This window comes from Hemicordylus capensis, chromosome 2 (assembly GCF_027244095.1).
Source record: "Hemicordylus capensis ecotype Gifberg chromosome 2, rHemCap1.1.pri, whole genome shotgun sequence".
NCBI classification, from domain to species: Eukaryota; Metazoa; Chordata; class Lepidosauria; order Squamata; family Cordylidae; genus Hemicordylus; species Hemicordylus capensis.
In genome coordinates this window covers 34,149,881-34,171,667 of record NC_069658.1, presented here as the reverse complement: position 1 = coordinate 34,171,667, position 21,787 = coordinate 34,149,881, and the positions used below count along the sequence as shown (strand labels likewise).

Here is a 21,787-nt window from a genome sequence, read left to right as displayed (position 1 = left end):
TCAAACGAGTTGGTGGCAACTGGAGACGGACCTCCTCAAGTGACCTCAATGGGTGGTGGGGCTCATAGCGAAGAAGACACTCTCTTAAATACCCAGGGCCTAAGCCGTTTAGGGCTTTATAAGTTATAAGTAGTTTGTAGTTTGCCCATAAACGTATTGGCAGCCAGTGCAACTCCATCAACAAAGGAGTAATGTGGTCTCTCCGAGATGACCCAGAGACCAACCTAGCTGCCACATTCTGAACCAACTGAAGTTTCCGGACTGCGTACAAAGGCAGCCCCACGTAGAGCGCATTACAGAAGTCAAGACTGGAGGTTACCAACAAATGTACCACTGTTTTGAGGTCATTGATCTCGAGAAACGGGTGCAGCTGGCGTATCAGCTGGACCTGATAGAAAGCACCCCTGGCCACCGGCTCCACCTGAGAAACCAAGGAAAGATGTGGATCCAGAAGTACTCCCAGCCTGCGAACCTGTTCCTTTTGGGGAAGTGTGACCCTGTCTAGAACAGGCAGATCAAAATCATCTCTAGAGTTCCGACCCCGCACAATAAGTACCTCCGTCTTATCTGGATTCATCTTCAGTTTATTCTCCCTCATCCAGCCCATTACTGCTTCCAGGCAGGCATTTAGGGAGGATATGCCATCTCCTGAAGAAGTTGACATGGAAAAGTAGATCTGGGTGTCATCAGCATACTGGTAACACCCAGCTCCAAATCCCCTGATGATCTCTCCCAGCAGTTTCATGTAGATGTTAAAAAGCATTGGAGAGAGTATGGAGCCTTGACGGACACCATACTTAAGCTCAGGTTTTGAAGAGCAACAATCTCCAATTGACACCATCTGGAATCTGTCCGAGAGGTAGGAGCGGAACCACTGTAAAACAGTGCCTCCCATCCCCAACACCCTCAGACGTTCCAGAAGGATACTATGGTCAATAGTATCGAAAGCCGCCGAGATATCCAAGAGGGCCAACAGAGTCACACTTCCTTTGTCAATTGCCAATTGGAGATCATCCATCAGGCCGACCAAGGCAGTCTCCACCCCATAGCCTGCCCGAAAACCAGTTTGAAATGGGTCTAGGGCGTAACTATAATAGGGCAAGGGGAGACAGTTGTCTGTGGGCCCACTGCCTTGGGGGGGCCCCAGAGGCAAGTCACATGACTGACTCCCCCAGCCACACACCCGCCCGTGCTTCTTTCAGTTGTAGTCAACCTCCGAAATGGATGTGAGTGTTAAGACCTGGAGTTACCAGAACAGCATGTCTTTCTCTAGTACCATTAAATGACTTGCATCGTCCACAATTTACAAAACCTTTTAAGAAATAATTTAGGATGATGTTCTGTTGTGGCACATAGGTGTGTGTGTGTGTGTGTGTGTGTGTGTGTGTGTGTGAGTGTGTGAGAGAGAGAGAGCGAGAGAGAGAAGAGAGAGAGAGAGAGAGAGAGAGAGAGAGTGTATACACACACACACACAATTTTACTATGCTTTTTGTTACCACTATTCAGCCTCATTTAAGATTACTTCATGAGCTGAGCTTCAGTGAAGGGGGCCCCCAATTTAAAATCTTGTCTCTGGGCCCACTCCAACCTTGCTACGCCCCTCTAGACAATGACAGAAAAGGACACCCTGCACCCCCACAAATGTAAAATATTGGAATATTGAATTAAAATAACATTCATATGGGCGTGCATAAAACTCTATATGGATAAGACCAGGAATAAGTAAGAAGCACCTAATTAATAATATGCTCTAACAAAGTTACTTACCTGAGAATATTTAGTGTTTATTGTCCTTTGTTCACCATTGTAAACATAGATAGCACCGGCATTTTGATTTTCTAATGGTGCCCCAACTATCACATCATTAAAGCCATCCAAATCAATATCTGAGACAGCAGTGATAGCGGATCCATACCGAGCATTTTCCAACCCCTGAGGACCTTCTAGAAGTTGTCGTTTACCCAAAATGCCCTTTGAGAAAAACCAGAAGAGAGGGGAAACATTTACATTAAAGCTGGCATTTTATTAAACACACCAGACAAAAACACTTGTATCCAAATGTAATTCTGTGAAATAGAGATGGAATTTCCCACTCCTTACCAAACACACACACACACACGCACATACACACACACCCCGAAATACCAACCAGCTCTGGAAATATTTATTTATCTTGATTTCTGTTCCAACTATAGAGAAAATGCTAAGAGAGAAAAAAAGCACCCAACAAGTAATTAAAATATTCCATTAAATATCTCAGCAATCATTGCTAAAATAACTCCACTTCTGTTAATACACTATTTATATTTACTGCTATCTGCATCAGATGGCATGCACACTTTGATCAAGCAAGGGCAATATGAGAATAAAACAGATGTGGAACAATCTATACATGTGGTCTAGGGATGTGCACAAAATGTTTCGGTGCCTCTAACTTGAGGCACTAAAATGATTTGAGTTCCCCAACAAAAATTTGGGGGGGGGGCATTTGAAGCGGAGGGAGGCAGATCTTACCTGCCCCTACATCACTCTTCTGCTGCCCTGACCATTTAAAAATGGCTACTGGTCTTTCTTTGCAAACACTACAGAGACCACATGAGGGATGTGCACAAAGCACTTTGTGCACATCCAGGGCGGAGGGAGCAGACACTTTAGGTAGAGGCAGGTCTAACCTGCCGCTCTGCCACCACCCCAGCATGATGCTATCCATAGCAAACATTCCTTCACTCCATTCTTAGAAGCAACACTGTGCGGGGGCTTCCTCTTTGGGAACAGGAAGTTCCCTGTTCCTAGCATCTCGCTGTCATCATCACGTAAATGGTGACTGTGCATGCGTGGACACCATCTTGAGTGCTCAACAGTGTTGCTGAGCACTCAAGATGGTATCCACTCTCACACAGACGCCATCTGTGTGACGCCGGCGGGATGCTAGGAACAGGAAACTTCCTGTTCCCAAAGAGGAAGCCCCCGCACCGTGTCGCTGCTAAGAACAGAGGGCAGGGATGTTTGTTATCGATAGCACCATGCTGGCGTAGTGGAGGAGTGATGGAGGGGCAGGTAAGACCTGCCTTCTTCTGCTTAAAGTGTTCCCTCCCTCCCACATGTGCACAAAGCACTTTGTGCACATCCCTAATGTAGTGTTTGCAAAGAAAGACCAGCAGCCATTTTAAAAGAACACAAACTCCCAAGGGAGGCAGTCCTTCTTTTATTTAACTCCACCTCTTAACATGTTAAAACTTTAACCTTGTAAGTGCTATACATGATTATACCACAGTCCCCCTCTCCAAGTTCAGACTTAGGGCTCTACTGGCAGAACCCTGTAAAAATGCTAAAATTTCACCAATCAGCATTTCAGTGGGAAGGCTGGATTGACTCTCTATACTTCTGTTTGTCTACTAAACAGTCAATTAGCAGGATTTCAAGTTTTTTGAACAGGCTCCATGCGAGCAGCTTCAGTTACTCTGTGCACATGCCTTTGGACTGGGGCAAGACTATTTATGTCACATGAATGAAATGCAATTCTTGTAGAATGTCTTGGTCACTCTTAAAAGACAGAGGTTGACATTCTGATTACTCAGTGGAAGTCCCATTGAAATTACAAGAGAAGTTAGTCATAACTAGAAGACTTCTGTCAAGTAATTTAATCAGGATATCAGTCAAAATGCCAGAGCTTAGAGTTAGCGACTTGGAGTCTATATATATCTCACTTACCTTTGTGACAGAAAACAAGTAGACTCTTCCTTCCTCTTTTTTAAATTCATTCATGAACATTGGTGCACCAACCAACAGCACATCTGAAACGGAATCTCCATTAACGTCAACTGAACATACCACACTGCCAAAATAGGAGCCAATCTGAAACGACAGATTATTTTATCAAATGGTGCCTATGATACCAATACCAACCCTGCTCCCAAGGGTTGCTGCCTGCTTGATGAGGTCATCTGAGGGGGCTTTGCTCTGGGTGCCGACAATGAGGGAGGCTCGGTTGTCGTGCACGCGGGACAGGGCCTTCTCTGTTGCTGCCCCCAGACTCTGGAATGCTCTCCCGGTGGCTATTCGCTCCTCGGTCTCCATCACAGCTTTTAGAAAAAGTGTAAAATCTTGGCTTTTTGCCCAGGCATTTATTTGATTCTATGCTGCTGCTCTTTATAGTCTGTACTGCTTTTATGCCTTTGTTTTAAATTTTTAATCAATTTGTTTAATATCCCCCCCCCCACTTAATATTTCAATTGTGTCTTTTTCACCATTTTGTGTTTTAAATTTTTGGCTGTAAACCGCCTAGGGATTGCTTTAATGAAAGGCGGTATATAAATTTAACAATAACTAAATAAATAAAATACCAGTTAAAGCCATATATTAATGTGAGGTTTAGGAAAACAGTATTAAGTACTTTGAGTTTACAAAATCCATCATTTGGGGAAGATAAGCAAAGGTTCATTTTAAGGAATGCAAAGATATAAGTGAAATGGAAAGACAGGTGGAACAGTGGAGACAAACACAAATGCTGCACTTGCCTGCTCTCCTTTCTGGGAATGAACAATAGCTATGTTGCCAAGTGCATCAACCTCATAAACCACCACTCTTCCAGTATAGTTGGATCGTGGAGCACCAGCAACAAAATAGACAGTGTTCTCAGCTGAGAGAACAGCAACAGAATAGCCTGAAGGACAAAGTTATAGTTATTGTCATGTAACACAAGTGCAGTTGTCTGTATGGACAATAAAAGTATATGGCAACTTACTTAGGATACTAAAAGCAGAATAAGCATATGGGTTGCTGTTTGCCCTAGGTGCTTCTGAACTCTGTTGTAGCTATAAAATGGAGGATTTTTTTAAATTGCTACTTTCCCTGAGAAAACTGTCACAGAGATCAGAACCACATGATACCAAGACAACAAGAAAAAGGGAGACCTGGGATACAGTTGTCCTTCATGTCTAAGGCAGTTTGGAATAGTAGGATTTCCCCCTGGTGTTTAAACACTAAGTGTTTAAACTAAGAGAGTGGCCAAATGTGTCTCCCTTCATCACTTGGATGCCCTGGCTGAGAAGGCCCTATTCTATGCACTCAGAAACAGAGGGCAGCAACCAGACTGAGTTATTCATTAATTAAATTTACAGTCTCATTGGCTGACATTCTGTGCAGAGTTTGAACTGCATAGAAGGAGCTGTGTCAGTGGAAAACAGCATTATCATAGCTCCATGGAGCATGTTGCTGAGCAGGAAAACATAGGCGGAGGGGAGGAGTGATTTTCACTGCCCTCCTCCCTCCAAAAAGTCTTTTTTTTCCCTTGATGGGGAGGAAAAAAACCAGCCCTCAAGGACATATTCCTGAAATGAAGAAGTCTTTTTGGAGGGAGAGGAGAGCGCCGGAAATTTCTCCCTGCTCCGCCCACATTTCTTTGCATGGCAACAAGCTATGCAGAGCGGTGATGCGGAATTTTCCACAGACACAGCTCCTGTTACTGCACAGAATGTCAGCCACTGAAATTAAGGGGTTTTAAGTTAGTATTAACTAACCTGTCTCATTGATGAGACACTAGCTAGTCTGGATGCTGCCCTGTGTCTTTGCTGGTAGTGAGACACAGGGCAGAAGTTCCATGGGACTCCTAAAGGGACTTAAGAACAGCCCTTGTGAATCTGGCCCAAGGCCCATCTAGTTCAGCATCCTGTTTCCCTCAGTGGCCCACCAGATGCCTCTGGGAAGTCCACAGGCTAGAGATGAAGGCATGCTCTCTTTCTTGCTGTGCCTCACAACTGGTGTTCAAAGGCATCCTGACTCTGAGCCTAGAGGTAGCCAATAGTCTTCAAGACTATAGCCATTTGATAGAGCTCTCTTCCTTTTAAAACCATCCAAGCTGGTGGCCATCACCACATCCTGTGGCAGAGAATTCTACAGGCTGATTATGCATGATGTGAACTTCCTTTTATTGGTCCTAAATCTCATGGAAATCAGTTTCATGGGTTGACTCCTGGTTCTAGTGCTGCGAGAGAAGGAGAAAATTTTATCTATCCAATCTCTCCACACCATGCATAATTTTATAGCCCTCTATCATGTCACCTTCTTTCAGTTGCCCTCAGTCACCTTTTTTCTAAACTGAAAAGCCCCAGATGTGGTAGCCTTGCCTCATAAAGAAGATGATCCAGGTCCTTGATCATCTTGGTTGCCCGCTTCTGCACCTTTTCCAGTTCTATAATGCACCATAGCTTTGTATAAGGCCATTATAACATTTGCAGTTTTATTTTCAATCCGCTTCCTAATGATCCCTAGCATGGAATTTGCCTTTTTCCACTGCTGCCACACACTGAGTTGACATTTTTAATGAGTTGTCCACCACAACCACAAGATCCCACTCCTGGTCAGTCACGAACAGCTCAGTGCCCATCAGTATGTGTGAAGTATGTGTGTGTGTGGTGGTGGGGGTTTTGCCTCAGTGTGCATCACTTTACACTTATATTGAATCGCTTTTGCCATTTTGATGTCCACTCACCCAGCAGAGATCCTTTTGGAGCTGCTAACAATCTGTTTTGGATTGCACTGCCCTGAATAGTTTTGTGTCATCTGCAAATCTGGCCACCTTGTTGTTTACCCCAAATTCTAGACCATTTATGAACAAATTAAAAAGCACAGGTTCCAGTACCGATCCTGTTTCTTACTTCCCTCCTTTGTGAAAACTGTCCATTTATTCCTACCCTCTGTTTCCAGATCATGTAGGAGATGGTACTTTGAGATTATGAGCTACAAAGGATTTCTATGTATAATATGCAGTTCTATTTAATCAATTAATCAGATAACAGGTCAGCTAAAAAAACCAACCCCACCCATGACAGCTTTTGTATTATGTGCTCAGAAAAATATTCCCAAGTACAACATTTCTCATATAAAATTGAATTGATTATAATCTTTAATTAAATTCACTTATGAAAGTACAGAACCATTTCTTGCCTTTCAGCTCAGTTCTAAGGTGCTGTGGTGTTCAGATGCATTTGACAAAATGTTCATTAAGCCTTGAATACTCTCACCTAAATAGGAGCTCTCATTTCCATCTTCTAAAACCCTTTCAAATGTTTCATTGGGAAATATAGTCACTTGTTTTGCTGACTCCTGAATCACTGTGCCACTCCATTCATATGCCCCAACAGCACCCAAAATCAGAACTTCCTTAAGAGAAAACAAATCAAGGCAAAAAGGAATTAAAAACAACCAGGGACTTAAGTTAGTAATTTTTTGCAATGACAGAAGGGGTGACACTATAAAGGAAAAATAAATCCTAATGGATAATAATACTGCATGTGGCATTAAGGCTGGTTCATAAGTTACTACAGCAGGGTGGCAGCCACTTTCATATGAACCTGGCTTATACTGAGCCAGCCCCCGAAACCTGACATATAAGGATCTGAAACATAGACCTGGAATAATAATCATGAATAGTTTAATATGAGACTAAAAAAGCACATCTCCCTCTATACTAATCAGTGACAATATAAAACATGAAATACAATAAGTGACCCAATCAATTATTATTTATAAATGATTAATTGATTGGAAATAGTTTTCATATTATATTTTACTTTATATGAGTTGTGTTTTATTATTGGCCATTGGATCTGATGTGTGTGATCCCAGGTTTATACTGAGCCAGTCCATTGGACTATATATCCCATCATTCTCCACTCCAGCTGGAGGTGGATTTCAGGCCAAGGCAGAGATGGGGATAAAAAAGCACACCCCCCCCAAAAAAAACCCTAAAAAGGCAGAGATGGGGGTGAACCCCATCCCCCCAAGGCAGAGAGAGGCTAAAAAGCCCCATCAGCTGTAGCCTTGCCTCAAAAGGAAGGCGCTTTCTCTCTGGCAAAGAGGTGACTCTGGGGAGATATGACGGAGGTGTATAAAATTATGCATGAAGTAATGAAAGTGGACAGAGAGAATTGTTTCTCCCTCTCTCACAACACTAGAACCAGAGGTTATCCCATGAAACTGATGGCTGGGAATTTTAGGACCAACAAAAGGAAGATCTGGATCGTGATCCGGTGCATTCATATGAATGGGGGTTCTGCGCCTGCGCAGGGACCTCACGGACCGATTAGCTAGCTCCTTGTGCCGCCTCCAACTGCCATGCACAAGACTGTGCTCCCATTATCCTTTGCAGTTGGGGCGTGTCCTACTCAGTTTCTGTTAGACCGCTGTTGCGTCTACACCTTGGATCGATTAGCTCCTCAGGTATTGTTGGATTCTTTGGAAACGACTCGGAACGGATCACAGACTACGTACGGTACTTTGAACATTGGATTGTTTTTTCGGAACTTGCAAGGGAAACTCCTTTAACTAAAAGCACAAAAACGATCATTCCCGCTGTCCAAGGGGGATGTCTGAGGCAATGTCTGCCAAGGACAAGCCGAAAACAACTTTTAAACGCTGCTCTGAATGCTGGGCGAAATTGCCTTCAACGGATACGCATGATGCCTGCTTGTTGTGTCTGGGAGAGCAGCACAACCCAGCAAAATGTAATATCTGCTCGTCTTTCTCAAAACAAACGTTGAAAAACCAAGCGCTGAGGTTAAGGGCAGCCCTTTATGATGACACGCTGTGCCCGCCGACGCCAAGGCCCTCAACATCGACCTTCTTTTTCATACAGTGTATAATTAATATATGGAATTCTCTGCCATTCTCTGAGATGTGGTGATGGCCATTAGCCTGGATGGCTTTAGAAGGGTTTAGCTAAATTTATGGAGGATAGGTCTATCAATGGCTACTAGCCTAAGGGTTATAGGCCATCTCCAGCCTCAGAAGAAAGATGCCTCTAAATGCCAGTTGCAGGGGAGCAACAGCAGGAGAGTGGACATGCCTGTGGGCTTCTCAGAGGTATCTGGTAGGCCACTGTGGGAGAGAAACAGGATGCTGGACTAGATGAGCCTTTGGCCTGATCCAGCAGGGTTGTTCTTATATTCTTATGTACTGTCCTTTCCCATTTCCCAACTGTCTTACTTTCTGGGTTTGCCAGTGTTTTAAATTTTGAGTCAACAGGAGAGATCTAGGTGGCAAGGACAGATTTTCTGCTATGGAGCAGTGGCTTCTCCTTGTTGCTGCTGTTTCACTGGCTCCAGTAGCTGGATCACTTTTTCGATCGCTCGATTTACCCTACACCTTCCACCAACAGACTTGCCTGCTCCATTTCAGGAGCAAAGTGCCACACACAACTCTGTTGTTGGAAGGTGACAACATGCGGGGGAGAGAGTGAAAGCCTGCTGCTCCATGCTAGAAGCTCCATCCACCATGCTAGAAGCTCTGTTCTCCCTGCCTCTTCCTCCCCTGCTGAGCTGCCATTTAATAGACCAGTGGTCCCAGAAGGTGAGACAGCCAGGAGAAGGGGAAGGGCAGTGCTGGTGATGGAGGTGGGGCTATAGGAGAGCTGGTCTTGTGGTAGCAAGCACGACTTGTCCCCTTAGCTAAGCAGGGTCTGCCCTGGTTGCATATGAATGGGAGACGTTATGTGTGTGCACTGTAAGATCTTCCCCTCGGGGGGATGGAGTCACTCTGGGAAGAGAAGAAGGTTTCAAGTTCTCTCCCTGGGATCTCCAAGATAGGTCTGAGAGAGAGCCCTGCCTGAAGATCAGTCTCTAAGATGTATAAGTTGTTGCTTGTGGAGGAGACAAGAGATGAAGTGGTTAAAATGATTATGATAAAATGGGCTCAAGATGTGGGTCATAATATAGATATGGCTGCTTGGGAAAAATTATGGAAAACTGATTTAAAGTTCACTGCATGTTATACTTTAAAAGGAAATTATTATAAGATGATCTATAGGTGGTACCTGACACCAAAAAAATTAGCATTAATGCATAAAAATGTTTCAAACAAATGTTGGAAATGTGGACAATAAGAAGGAACTTTTTTCCATATGTGGTGGTCATGCGGGAAGGCAAAGGCTTTTTGGGATATGATATATAATGAGTTGAATAAAATCTTTAAAGAGGCATTTCCTAAGAGGCCAGAATCCTTCCTGCTGGAAATAACTCAAGGAGAGTTCTCCAGAAGAAATTTAATATGTTTTATGTATGCAACCACGGTGGCCAGGATAGTATATGTGCAGAAATGGAAAGACACTAAAATACTCTCAAAAGAAGACTGGTTGATAAAAAATTTAGAATATGCTGAGATGGCAAATCTTACAGCACTTATAAGAGATGAAAATTTGGAATGTTTTAAAGAACATTGGGAACTATTTTTGCTTTACTTAAAGAATTATTTTTCCAATATGGACTTTTCAGTAGGGTTTGAAATATAGTAATAACATCAGGTTGGGTTGGGTAAAATCAAGTAGTGGTGTGGCATATGCATGTTTTGAATTATTATAGCAATGGTTTATATGTATAGTTATTGTGAACTGTGCAGATAGGCAAGTGGGAAGTCAATAATTACTTAAGTAGAATTAGATAAATGAATGTAATTTGAAATGTTAAAGCTATTGTAAAAACCAATAAAAATTTTAAATAGGGAAAAGAGAGAGAGAGAGAGATTCCTGCCTGCAAGCTTGGAGAAGCCGTTGCCAGTCTGTGAAGACAATACTGAGCTAGACAGACCAATGGTCTGACTCAGTATATGGCAGCTCCCAATGTTCCTAGTTCCCACTCTGGTGTCAGCATCAGAGAGTGGGACCAGCAGCTTCTTGGCTTTTGCCTCTAGTGGTGGAGGCCAGCAAGTCAGTGCTGGGCAGGGCTTTCCCAATGCTGCAGCTGAGATCCTTGTAACAACAGATGGGACCTTCTGCATGCAAAGCATGTGCTCTAACGACATGATACAAGATATGGCCCATCCTAGCAGCTTCTTCCAGCTCTACTCTGGTAACATCTAGATCAGCGCTACTGCACAACTTCTGCCCTTCAAGTGTTTTTGGACTACAGCTCCCATAAACCTCAGCCACAGTGGCCAATAATCAGGTATGATGGGAGGTGTAGTCCAACATCTGCATGACGACCAAAGTTGTGCCGCCCTGATCTAAATTGAGAAACACCATGTGGAGGAAGAATTACATGGTATCGCCAATACATATGTTCCTTAGCCTCCAGAGGAGGAGACACTGTTCCTTCTCATATCAATGTCATTCACCCATGCATCAGGTTACGTCATACACAAATGAGTGGAGTAATGGACAGTAGCCATGGGAAGCGGCTCCCACATTGATTTCTTACGGATAACGCGAGCATCATAGAACGTGCCTCGGGGCATGAATACAGACTAGTTGACCTCAGATACACTCAATTCCAATTGCTTTGTGATTCTGTGACTTTTAAAGGATTCCTTCCAGTTTAACACATCAAAAGTATAACTATAGTATACTACATAACAGCATAGCATTAATATAGCGCAGTTTGTATAATATAAATCAATGCTAAATAAGATAGTCATTACCTCTTGCTGTGCATAAGCAGCACTGAAACCCACTTGTGACATTTCCATCTGGAATAAAGCACCTTGATCAGTACCTGATGGGCAAAAAAATAATAATCAGTACTTGCTTATTTGTCTAAGACTGCCACTGCAAACATGTTATGGAGAAGGAAGCCATATCAATTTCAATACCATTTACTTCCTAATAATAATTGGGACCAGATAACGACTTCAGGTGCACATAAAGGCTTCCACATGCTAAGCAGGATTTTGTCCCCTATCCCCTCTAAATCACAGACTCTCAAATCATATTTCAAAAGGTTTTTGAAACACTTTCTCCATTTTCAAAAGCCAAGTGGCATGAGGCTGAGTGGTGGTAGGATAGTGCTGTTTGAGAAACTCAAGTCCTGGTGCTTCTTGAAGTCATGGAATGAGTTGCACAGATCCGTATATACTGGCTAATATGTTTAGGATCAGTTTTAAGTCTGCTGTGTAAATTTTTTTACATTTCATTTTGTTGTCAATTCACTCTTTCTCCCCACATAGGTTTGCCTTTGACAGTTTATTACGTAAATGCCAGGAAATAGAAATCACATTACTGTTCATTTGATTTCCATGAACCTTAAAATGCATGATAATTTGATAATGAAGAATATCAGCAAACACAATACTATCAAGCATGTTATGAAAAAAATGATATCCTAATCAAGCTCTTTATTTAGTACCTTCTATGCTGAAAATTCGCTCTCCCAATGTTCCCGCTTCTTTTAAAAGTGCAGCCTCCGAGGACACATTAAAGAAATACTTTGATGTAGGTTGACTAGCAATTCCTTGAATTTCTTTAATTAAATTTTTAGTATCCTGTGCTTGCCTAATTAAGGATCCTAATACCTGGAAAAGACACAAATTATGTTTACTTCAATAAGAAAGAGACAATTGATATTTGTAAGGTACCTGAAATGTTTGTGCCTTTGCCACACAAAGAACCTGTTTCTCTTTATTCCTCCACAGACTTTCCATTCTTATTCCATTCACACAATCAACTTTTGACAATGAAATCAATTACCCAGGGGTTGGCATGCTCTCCCTTGTGGGAAGTCTTCAGGCAGCGGCTGGAGAGCCATCTGTTGGAGATGCTCTAGTTCTGAATTTCTTGCCTCAAGCAAGAGATTGGACTAGATGGCCTACAAGACCCCTGATTCTACGATTCCTGACATCTTTATGTGTGGTAGGTCAAGTGGCAAGGATGAAAGCTTGCATCCCTGGACACACAGTATAACTCAGTGAAAACATAGAGTGAATGCAATTCGAAAACACTGGCTGACAGGCTGTGGAGCTGCACAGAAGCACCAAGTGGCACAATATTTTGCGGTCTTGGTTTGATTGTACAAGCGTTGTGCTTGCGCAACAAAGATAGTGGATAGATCTGGATCGTGATCCATTGTAATCATAAGGATTGGGGTTCTGCGCCTGCGCAGGGACCTCGCGGGCTGATTGAGTAGCTCCTCGTGACACCCCGCCCACCTGCACGTGTAGTGCTGAGTTTGTTAAGAGTAGCGGTTGGGCGCCAAGAAGAGGTTTCGCAGCAGGCACAAGGGCACCCTATAGTATCAGCCCGGCACTACTTTGGAATGCAAGCTCCCAGCTTAGTGCAACTAGGTAGCACAACATCCTTGCACCAGTTCAACATGTTTGCATTAGTGTGGCACTATTCTGGAGTCTTCTTGCAAATAATTCTCTCTACCCACCCACCCCCATCCTTGCAATGTGCATTTCACTGCTGAAGTCATATTCACAAGGACAGCTAAACAACCCTCAATGCATTCGAACACCTGTGCTGACAGCCACTTCAAACATCCTCACTTATGCTCACTGCAAGCGTTGCTTTATGAATATAATTGCTTCTCCATTCAGCTGCATGAGAGATTTCCCTGATGTGGTGATTACTTATTACCAGCTGGTATGGTGAGAATGTTGTCATTTATTTATTTATTTATTTATTTATTTATTTGATTGATTGATTGATTGATTGATTGATTGATTGATTGACTGATTTCATTTCTATATCGCCCTTCCAAAAATGGCTCAGGGCGTTCATTCCCTGGGCCATTTACTCTCAGGGTCATTCACTCAATGAGGTAAATGTGAAAAGATTAACACACAAAGGTGTTCCCTTGACAGAAGTAAATAGGGAGACCATATATAGGAGTTTCATTTACACTATGCAGCACATATGGAGCTCTAAATATCTTGTGCATATTCCTCTTTTTCTCAAGGAACTGAATTCTCGGCCCATTGTCACTAATCTTTCAACACCTTTAACAGGGCTGTCTCAGGGGGATGCAAGGTGGGTGGGTGGGTGGGGGGAATTAGCATGTGCGGGGCTTCCTAGGGATGGCCCTGGGCCCTACCTTTACAGTACTTATGGCCTTTGATTTTATTTTCTTTTTTACCTGGAGTGATACAAAGACAGGAGAATTTGCTACCCCCTATGTTTAAATACATACACATTAACCATCTGCATGCCACTCCTCCTAAAATGCCAGCCTTCTCACTTCTGAACAGTCGCCCTATATCTCTGGATCCTTAGACTGTTTGCTTTGGGAGGGCAGCCCCTTGAATTCTTTTGCAACTTTCCCCCTTCACCAGGGGAGTTATTGGGGGGGCATTTTTAAATGTGAGCATGTAGGTGCTTGCAAGGAGAGGCCTTTTGGGGAGGAGGGAGCAGGGTTTGTCCCCCGCCCCCCATCCTGGGAGTTGCATTTTTTTCCTGGGGAAGGGGGGAGAGGAAAAGAGCTCTCGTCATGGCTGTGAGCACTGGCTCGGCAAGCAGGGTCAGGAGCAAGAGCAGCTGGAGAGCAGGAGAGGAGAAAAACCCAGAGGCTGCTGTGGGAGAAGGGGCCAGTTGCAGCCAGCTGCAATGACAGCTGTTCTCAGCTGAGCTGGAGGAAGTGGAGAGGAGGAGTAGCTGCAACAGCCAGAGCAACCAACTCTTGGTAGGAGCTTTGAGCAGCTGCTGGGGTGAAGGCACTTTTTGGAAGGGGATCAAACTTGCCTGGGTTCTTGGCACGGAGTTGCTGGTGCTGCTCTTGGCATTGGTGATTTGCCTGGCGAGTGGAGTGCTGGGGACAAAGAGGACGACCAAAGTGAAGGCCCCTCCCCCCAGGTGGTAGCTGCTGGGCCCCCATCCCTGGCTTCCTGTTCTGCTGCTGCCTGCTGGGTGCCTACTCCTGGCTGGGCTGGGACTTGCTGCATGCTGGGGTCTGCCTGTGCAGAAAAACCCCTGTCCTTCCCCAAGTCAAGAGAGAGAGAGAGAGAGCAGAGCCTGTGGGAGCATGGGACTGGGGACGATTGCCCTGGTTGCCCTGCCCTAAGGACAGCAATGACCCTTCGAATATATGCATTTAATAAAGTAAGACCAGCTAAAATCATAGTCCCAGTAAGGAAAACATTACTTACTGCAATACCAAATCTAGTGATCTTGTCCTTGTTGCATTCAGCTATCACTTCTTTCAATTTTGAACCATCATGTGATTCACCATCAGTCACAACCACCATGACCTTACTGGCTGTTGGCCGCCCACCAGCTTCTTTTGAGAAAGCGTAACGTCTGTAATGAACAGCAGATCAAATGTAATAATATGAATCCTGCTTTTTAACACACACTTCCATTACTACTTTTGTCACCAACTTACAACAAAATACAGCTGGGAAATTGAGAAACAACTTTAATGCAACAGAGTACTCAAACATTGTTTTAATATACCATCACACATGAAACTGATGGCAGTGATAAAATATTTCTAGTTTTTTAAATGAATAAAAAATGAACTCTATATAGTTTAGAATCAACCTCCTTTCCATTCTACCTGATCAAGAGTTCTTGGTAACCTCACCTGATTAGCCAGCATTTTCAATCATACCTGGAAACAAACTGGTAATCAATGCAACTGATGCAGCACTGGTAAAATGACAGTACCTGACCCCCGTCAACACCCACATGGTGCAGCCACATTGTTTACCATTTTTAGTTTCTAAATGATCTTCAAGGGAAGCCCACATAAAATATGTTACAGTAGTCTAAGTCACTTCATGCATCTTATGAGGTGGGCATTTGTCCATGTTAGCTTATGCCACCATTAATACATTAGTTTTTGAGGTGAAGTGCAATAGATTTTGCTACAACTTTCTTAAAGGTAAAGGTAAAGTGTGCCACCAAGTCGATTCCTGGTGCCCACAGAGCCCCGTAGTTTTCTTTTGGTAGAATACAGGAGGGGTTTACCATTGCCTCATCCTACGCAGTATGAGATGTTGCCTTTCAGCATCTTCCTATATCGCTGCTGCCCAATATAGTACCAGTGGGGATTAGAACTGGTAACCTTCTGCTTGCTAGTCAAGCATTTCCCCGCTGCGCCACTTAAGGTGGCGCAACTTACTTACATGACATACATGGCTTGAATTTGTTACCATGGGTTAGTAACGATTGATGTGCTTTACCTGGCATAATCAATTGCTTTGAATGTATTCGTATATTCCCCTCCTTTCTGTTTGGTTTCTGACATTGCTTGCACAACTTTTTCTTTATCTTGGTAAGTAGACATGTTGAACACTACTCTTGGGCCATTGCCATACTGAATTAAACCTACCTAGAATTAAAACAAAAATTAAAAAGAAAAGCCTGATTCGTTATGACTTGGCATCTCCATGACAGACAAAAATATACGTTTGTACTGCCAAGTTATGCAACAGCAATTAATGTTCCTGATAATGGCTGACATGCAGACTAACAAAGTACCAGAAGTTTGTGAGAAGCACTGGTGCTGCACAGGCTGTAACGACTGGTCTGAGTTCCATAGTAATGCAGTACTCATGCTCTTAGGTTCCACCTCCACCCATCTCCCCCTGGAAGCTCTATTTTGCAACTCACCTTACCAGCACTTTTCATAGGGCATTGGTGCTTTTTTTAGTTTGCATGTCAGCCAGCATTTGGGAAGAATAACATGCAGATGAAAATTAGGAGACAACAGTCAGGACATCATTTTTACACAGGGGGGCGGTTTAAATTACCCTAGAGATCTCATCTGACTTTACAACAAATTTTGGTACAAGGAAAATGTAGTGTTTAAAGTTACTAGTGCAAATGGGTAGTTTGCAAACTTATAGTTTGCATTACATACATGCTGAATAATAGAACTTATTGCGGTTCAGCCAATATGTTAATGTACAAGGTGAGGACAGAAAATTCCCAGACTGCTTTGCACCCAGGAAGGCCTTTATTTAGCTGTTATCCTTTTGCCCCAATGTTCATAGTCATGGAATACACCAGGATAAAAATTCAGATGTGCATTTGACAAATTGTGATAGCTATTAACATATTTATTTTCCTAAGATGACACTTGAAGTAACCAGTATGCATAGCTGTTTCGCATATGGCTACCTCTTAAGGCTGCAAAGCAGTATGGGCAACAAGAAAAGAAAATCTAGTGCTGCTAATTTATTTATTTATTCATTCATTGTTAAATTTATATACAGCCTTTCATTAAAACAATTCCAAGGCGGTTTACAGCAAAATTTAAAAACAAGATTGTAAAAAAGTCACAATTAAAAAGCTAAAAATGTAAAACAAATCTGATTAAAAATTTGAAACAAAAGCATAAAAGCAACACAGAGGCCACCACCTGAGTTCCTGTGGAGGCAGGATAAATGCCTAGAGGCAATTTAGTGATTCAACCTTGAGTTAATTGCTTTGTTTCAACATATGCCACTTCTCAAACTTAGATCACAGAAACACTATGGTAATTTATTTATTTTTTGCTTTGCAGTTGGCAGAAACACTAGATGGCTAGCAAAACACAATGCATCCATCTTTATCATTTATTATTATTTTATGTCAACTCACCTGAGTTTTAGTGGGACCTATATCTAAACCTTGGGCAAATTTTTTCAAAAATGCACTCACATCACTCCAAGGATAAATACTATTTGATTCATCACATACTACCACAACATCTATGGCTGAAGAACAGTCTGCAAAAGGAAAGATAGATAAAATGCTTGTTTTATGTCATTTTAATTCATACGCTGTGCTCAGTGGTGTTAAAAATGCACAGAAGAAAGGCAAAAGGGAAGTGAAAAGACATCTGCATTGCTTCCACATTATCCCTTTTCTCTTGAATTGTCACCCATTCTTTGTTTATCTTTATTATAGACAATCCTTACACCACCACTGTCAATAGTAGTTTTCCAGTATTTTCTATCTGGCCTTCCAAGATTTTTCCAGTCTAAATTGTTAGTGAGTTTTGTTTTGTTTGATATAAAATACAGATACAGTGCTACTGAAGTTTTAAGGGAAACTCCATGTGTACAGGTACAACCAACCGCATCCCTGTTTTATACTTTTGTTGTTTAGCCAGCTTATATTCCCTGCATATATGGGTGCTAAGTTAGTAGTTTCCTTTACTTTTTCTCTTTTCTTTTTAGCAACTTTTGTTTCTGTGGGGAGCAAAAGCTGATTAAATATGGGGCTATTAGGGGGCCAATTCAGTATGCTAAAAGGGAAGCAATAAAATGGGCAATGAACTTGCAAAGGAGGAAGCATTCAATGAACACTGGAAAAGGACCTTTGCTGAAAAGAAGAACTTACTTGTGAGTAAATGTTATAGAAGTATCTTGGCCACAGGGAAGGACATTGCTCAGTAATATAGCACTATGTGAAACCTACACATTAATTCAACTGCCAGCTATAACTGCAGCTAAACCATTCCTCAGCAGCACTTAAGGATTTTCATGTGAAAGCAACTCATATCATTTCCAGATTATTAAAATAACCCTGCATTTCACTATCAGAGAGATATAAATGCTAGCAATAAACCAGTTCCAGTAGTGCAATAACCCATCATTTTAACAGGAGGAAGAAAACCTTTAATACAGAGAGGGTATCCAAATTTCTACACCTCACTAAATTTTCTATTTTCCACTTTTTAAAATGTCCAGAATACTTTTTAAAGCCAGGTAAGATGTGCTTTTCAGAAGTGGAGAGGATACAGGAGAGAACTCAGCATATTAAAAGCAAGTAATAAAATTAAAAAATTAAAAAGCGCATGATATTTTAGAGAATTGCTGGGGTGGGGTGGGGCTGATATTCGCCATGTAATCAAAAAGTGCTGTAGAATTGTGAAGTTTTCAAAAGTATATTCACATAGTGATACAGTGGAGGCCTGCTCAGCTGAAGATATACATGAGAAATGCTCATAACTTTTTGAAAACTTAACAAATGGATGTAGGCATGAGGGAATTGTCACTTGTCACTAGCAATATGTGACTTTGACATTCTACATATTCCATATAAGCTCACAATTACAACGTACACATTAATTAATTTACCCTCAATCACATTTTCCCAGCAAAACTAATTGCTGTTTGAGCAGTTATAACTATACCACCCACATCTGTAAACTGTTGGAATCTTTAATTTCTCAGTTAAGAATTCATTTATTAAAAGATTGAGCCAGGAACTTTGGGTGCATAGAATCTGTCTCATGTTTAAAGGCGATGCATTTCTTACTGATTTACGTTTATATCCATGGTCTTACTTTGCGCAGCAGGCGAAAAACTCCTCATGATCTGGAAACTTGGACTGAACTCCGAACAGATTCCTGTTGCATAATACTGACTTCCACACTGCTGTGCCCACAAAGGACCACAAGTCTTTCATTCAAAAACACAAAGACAAAGAACATGCTAAGAACACATATCAAAACAGACATCTTGAATACTTTCTCCACCACATTTGACAGAATCACTGGCTGACATCCTGCCTAGTGCTGTGTGTATGCTTCTAACAGCAGCACACATGCAATGCTAACCTCTGCACAAGTCCCTGCACTTCCAAAAAGCAGGCATTCTTGTGCAACAGCACAAGTACTTCTGGTGCTCCCCCATGCTCTGGAAGCACTCTGTTACAATGCAAACATGTGCCTCAAGGTTGTCAGAAGCATGAATTGCAGGTTAGTCAGGATGCCAGCCATTGCATGGAAGGCGCACTGCCTTTCCCACAGTCTCTCCCATGACAAGCTGAGATCACCCTCACATCAGCACCTCACCTGTACAATAAGCATGGCCCACTTCATATTTGGCCCACTTCCCCCTGCCCACTGAACAAAAGATGCATTTTTTTAAATAGTGGTGATTCTCTTTATTGAGCAGGGGGAGAGCAACTGGCCCTATCCATCCCCAACACAGCATCCCTCCAGTGGCTGTTGCTGGTGTCTTATGTTTCTTTTTTAGATTGTGAGCCCTTTGGGGACAGGGAGCCATTTCATTGATTTATTTTATATCTATGTAAACCACTTTAGGGAGTGGTTTTTTGTTGAAAAGCGGTATATAAATAATTGCTGTATTCATATTCATATTTGAGGCGGTACTTGGCAAGGCGACCTCTGGTTGACTTCCTACGGTTACTGTAGGGGCAGATGTGGTTTTCTTTCATTCTTCTGAACTCTTTTGGCTCAAAATTAACTTTCCCTCATTCATCTTTTCTAGCCTTTTGGGCTTCCTGTTGGTGGCAATCATATTCTCTGCAGCTGATTGTCACCATTTTTTTTTAGCTCTTACCCACAAGATGCCAGAATGAAGGCAGAAAGCATTTCCCTTCCTCTGATCTGGTTTCACGATAATGCCATTTATCATATGAGATTTGGCTATGTGATGAAGAAGCAGTCAGAGTAAGAGCAATGCTTCCTTCCTTCACTTTGGCACCCTGTAGAGATAAAAATCAGAAAAATAGTGCCCACAGGTGAGCCTGATCACCACTGCCAGGAATTGTGGCGATCACTTCACATGTGTTTGCAGGACCTCTTGAAAAACCTCTGAAATGAGTCACCCCTTTCACAGCCTACCAACAGCGTGAAGTTGTTATTACTGGCTCTCATACAGTGCCGTGAAACAGAGCTATTTCAGCATCACCCGTGCTGCTGCATTTGTCTAAAATGTTAAACATCATCCATGCTGTTGCAGAACAGGACTGTTCAGATGCAACTTAAAATTGCACAATCGCAGTTGCACAATGGCACCTCCACTATTTCCAGTGGAGGCTGTGTTTTTGTGCAGCATTGATTGTGCACTTCTAAGTTGCAGCTGAACAGCCCTGTTCCTCATCAGCGTGGGTGGTGTTTTATATAACCGCAGAAGCACAGCTGGTGCTGAACTATCTGTGTTTCACTGCATTGCACGTGAGCTACTATTAAATATATTTATTTATATATCGCTTAAAAAACAACATTCAAAGCAGTTTACATAGCAAAAGGTCCCAATAGGGATCAATAGATATACATATGCACACACATGTGACACTAGCAAAAGCCATTTCAGAGGCTGTGCTGGGCTGTACTGGGACAATTGCTCTGTAGGGGTGTGCAATTCAGATTTTCTGTGTTTTGATTTATATCCGAATCGAAACAGCCCCGATTCGATTTGGATCTGAATCTAACCCATCCGAATCACCCCAGATTCAATTCGGATCTGAATCACAGCTGATTTGATTTGAATTGATTCAGATTTTGGATCTGTCCTACAAATTCCCCCAGAGTACCAGCTTTCATTTAAAAGAAAAAGCTAAGCTCTAGCCCTTATAGAAGTGGAGTTATGGAGCAAAATGTGTGGTCACTGTTTTTCAAGTGTGGTTTATTTGGTGTATAATAACTTTCACTCAATGAATCCTTAATGAGTCCTTATGAGGATTCATTACATACCTTCGTTTCTTCTATTCATTTTGACTGTCTTTTCGATAGCGCCAGCTGTCAACTGCCATGTGCCAACTACACCCCACTCCCACCGGCAAGGCAGTGGGGTACTACTCAGTTTAAGTTAAGTGCCTAATGGGTAGAGGCTACCACCCAAATTGCAGAGGGATTGGGCTCTTTTAAAAAAAAATGAAACCTTGGAATCGGGGAATTAATAGGACAGATCCGAAACCCGAATCGATTCAAATCGAATCAGCCGCGATTCAATTTGTACCCGAATCTAGCCAATGGACCACAGGGATGATTCGTTTTGCCTCCAAATCACCTGAATCAGCTAGATTCGGGTACAAATCGATTCGTATCCGAATCAATTTGCACATCCCTATTGCTCTTCCCTTGCTAAATATAACAGTCACCATGTTAACAAGATGCTTCCTGCTCAGTTAATAGGGAAGCCATAAAAGGCTGAGGAGGATTAACCTCTCTGAAAAGGGTCAATTTTGATCCAAAAATGAGTTCACCTGAGAACTTGCCCATATCCAGTAGATATTCCCCTGAAACTATCTCACAGTTGACTGGGCCTGGCCAGAAGATGGCGCCACTCATGTGATCTTATACCAGCACTTCTCCATAGCTTTTATCAACTGTATTACTTCATA

The 21,787-nt window shown here is 42.4% G+C and overlaps 1 protein-coding gene across 4 annotated transcripts in view; it reads right to left on the bottom strand.

Moving 5' to 3' along the window:
• The window catches only part of ITGA2 (integrin subunit alpha 2), a 112,965-nt gene that overhangs the window by 31,279 nt on the left and 59,899 nt on the right, over positions 1-21,787 (bottom strand). For all 4 annotated transcript variants that reach the window (XM_053296120.1, XM_053296122.1, XM_053296123.1 and 1 more), the window contains 10 exons: positions 18,981-19,095; positions 17,288-17,415; positions 15,886-16,034; positions 14,848-14,998; positions 12,114-12,279; positions 11,410-11,483; positions 7,023-7,161; positions 4,518-4,663; positions 3,712-3,855; positions 1,768-1,971 (listed from right to left, as the gene is read on the bottom strand). In XM_053296120.1, the coding sequence (XP_053152095.1) occupies positions 1,768-1,971; positions 3,712-3,855; positions 4,518-4,663; positions 7,023-7,161; positions 11,410-11,483; positions 12,114-12,279; positions 14,848-14,998; positions 15,886-16,034; positions 17,288-17,415; positions 18,981-19,095 (1,416 nt within the window). The remainder of the gene's footprint in view (positions 1-1,767; positions 1,972-3,711; positions 3,856-4,517; positions 4,664-7,022; positions 7,162-11,409; positions 11,484-12,113; positions 12,280-14,847; positions 14,999-15,885; positions 16,035-17,287; positions 17,416-18,980; positions 19,096-21,787) is intronic.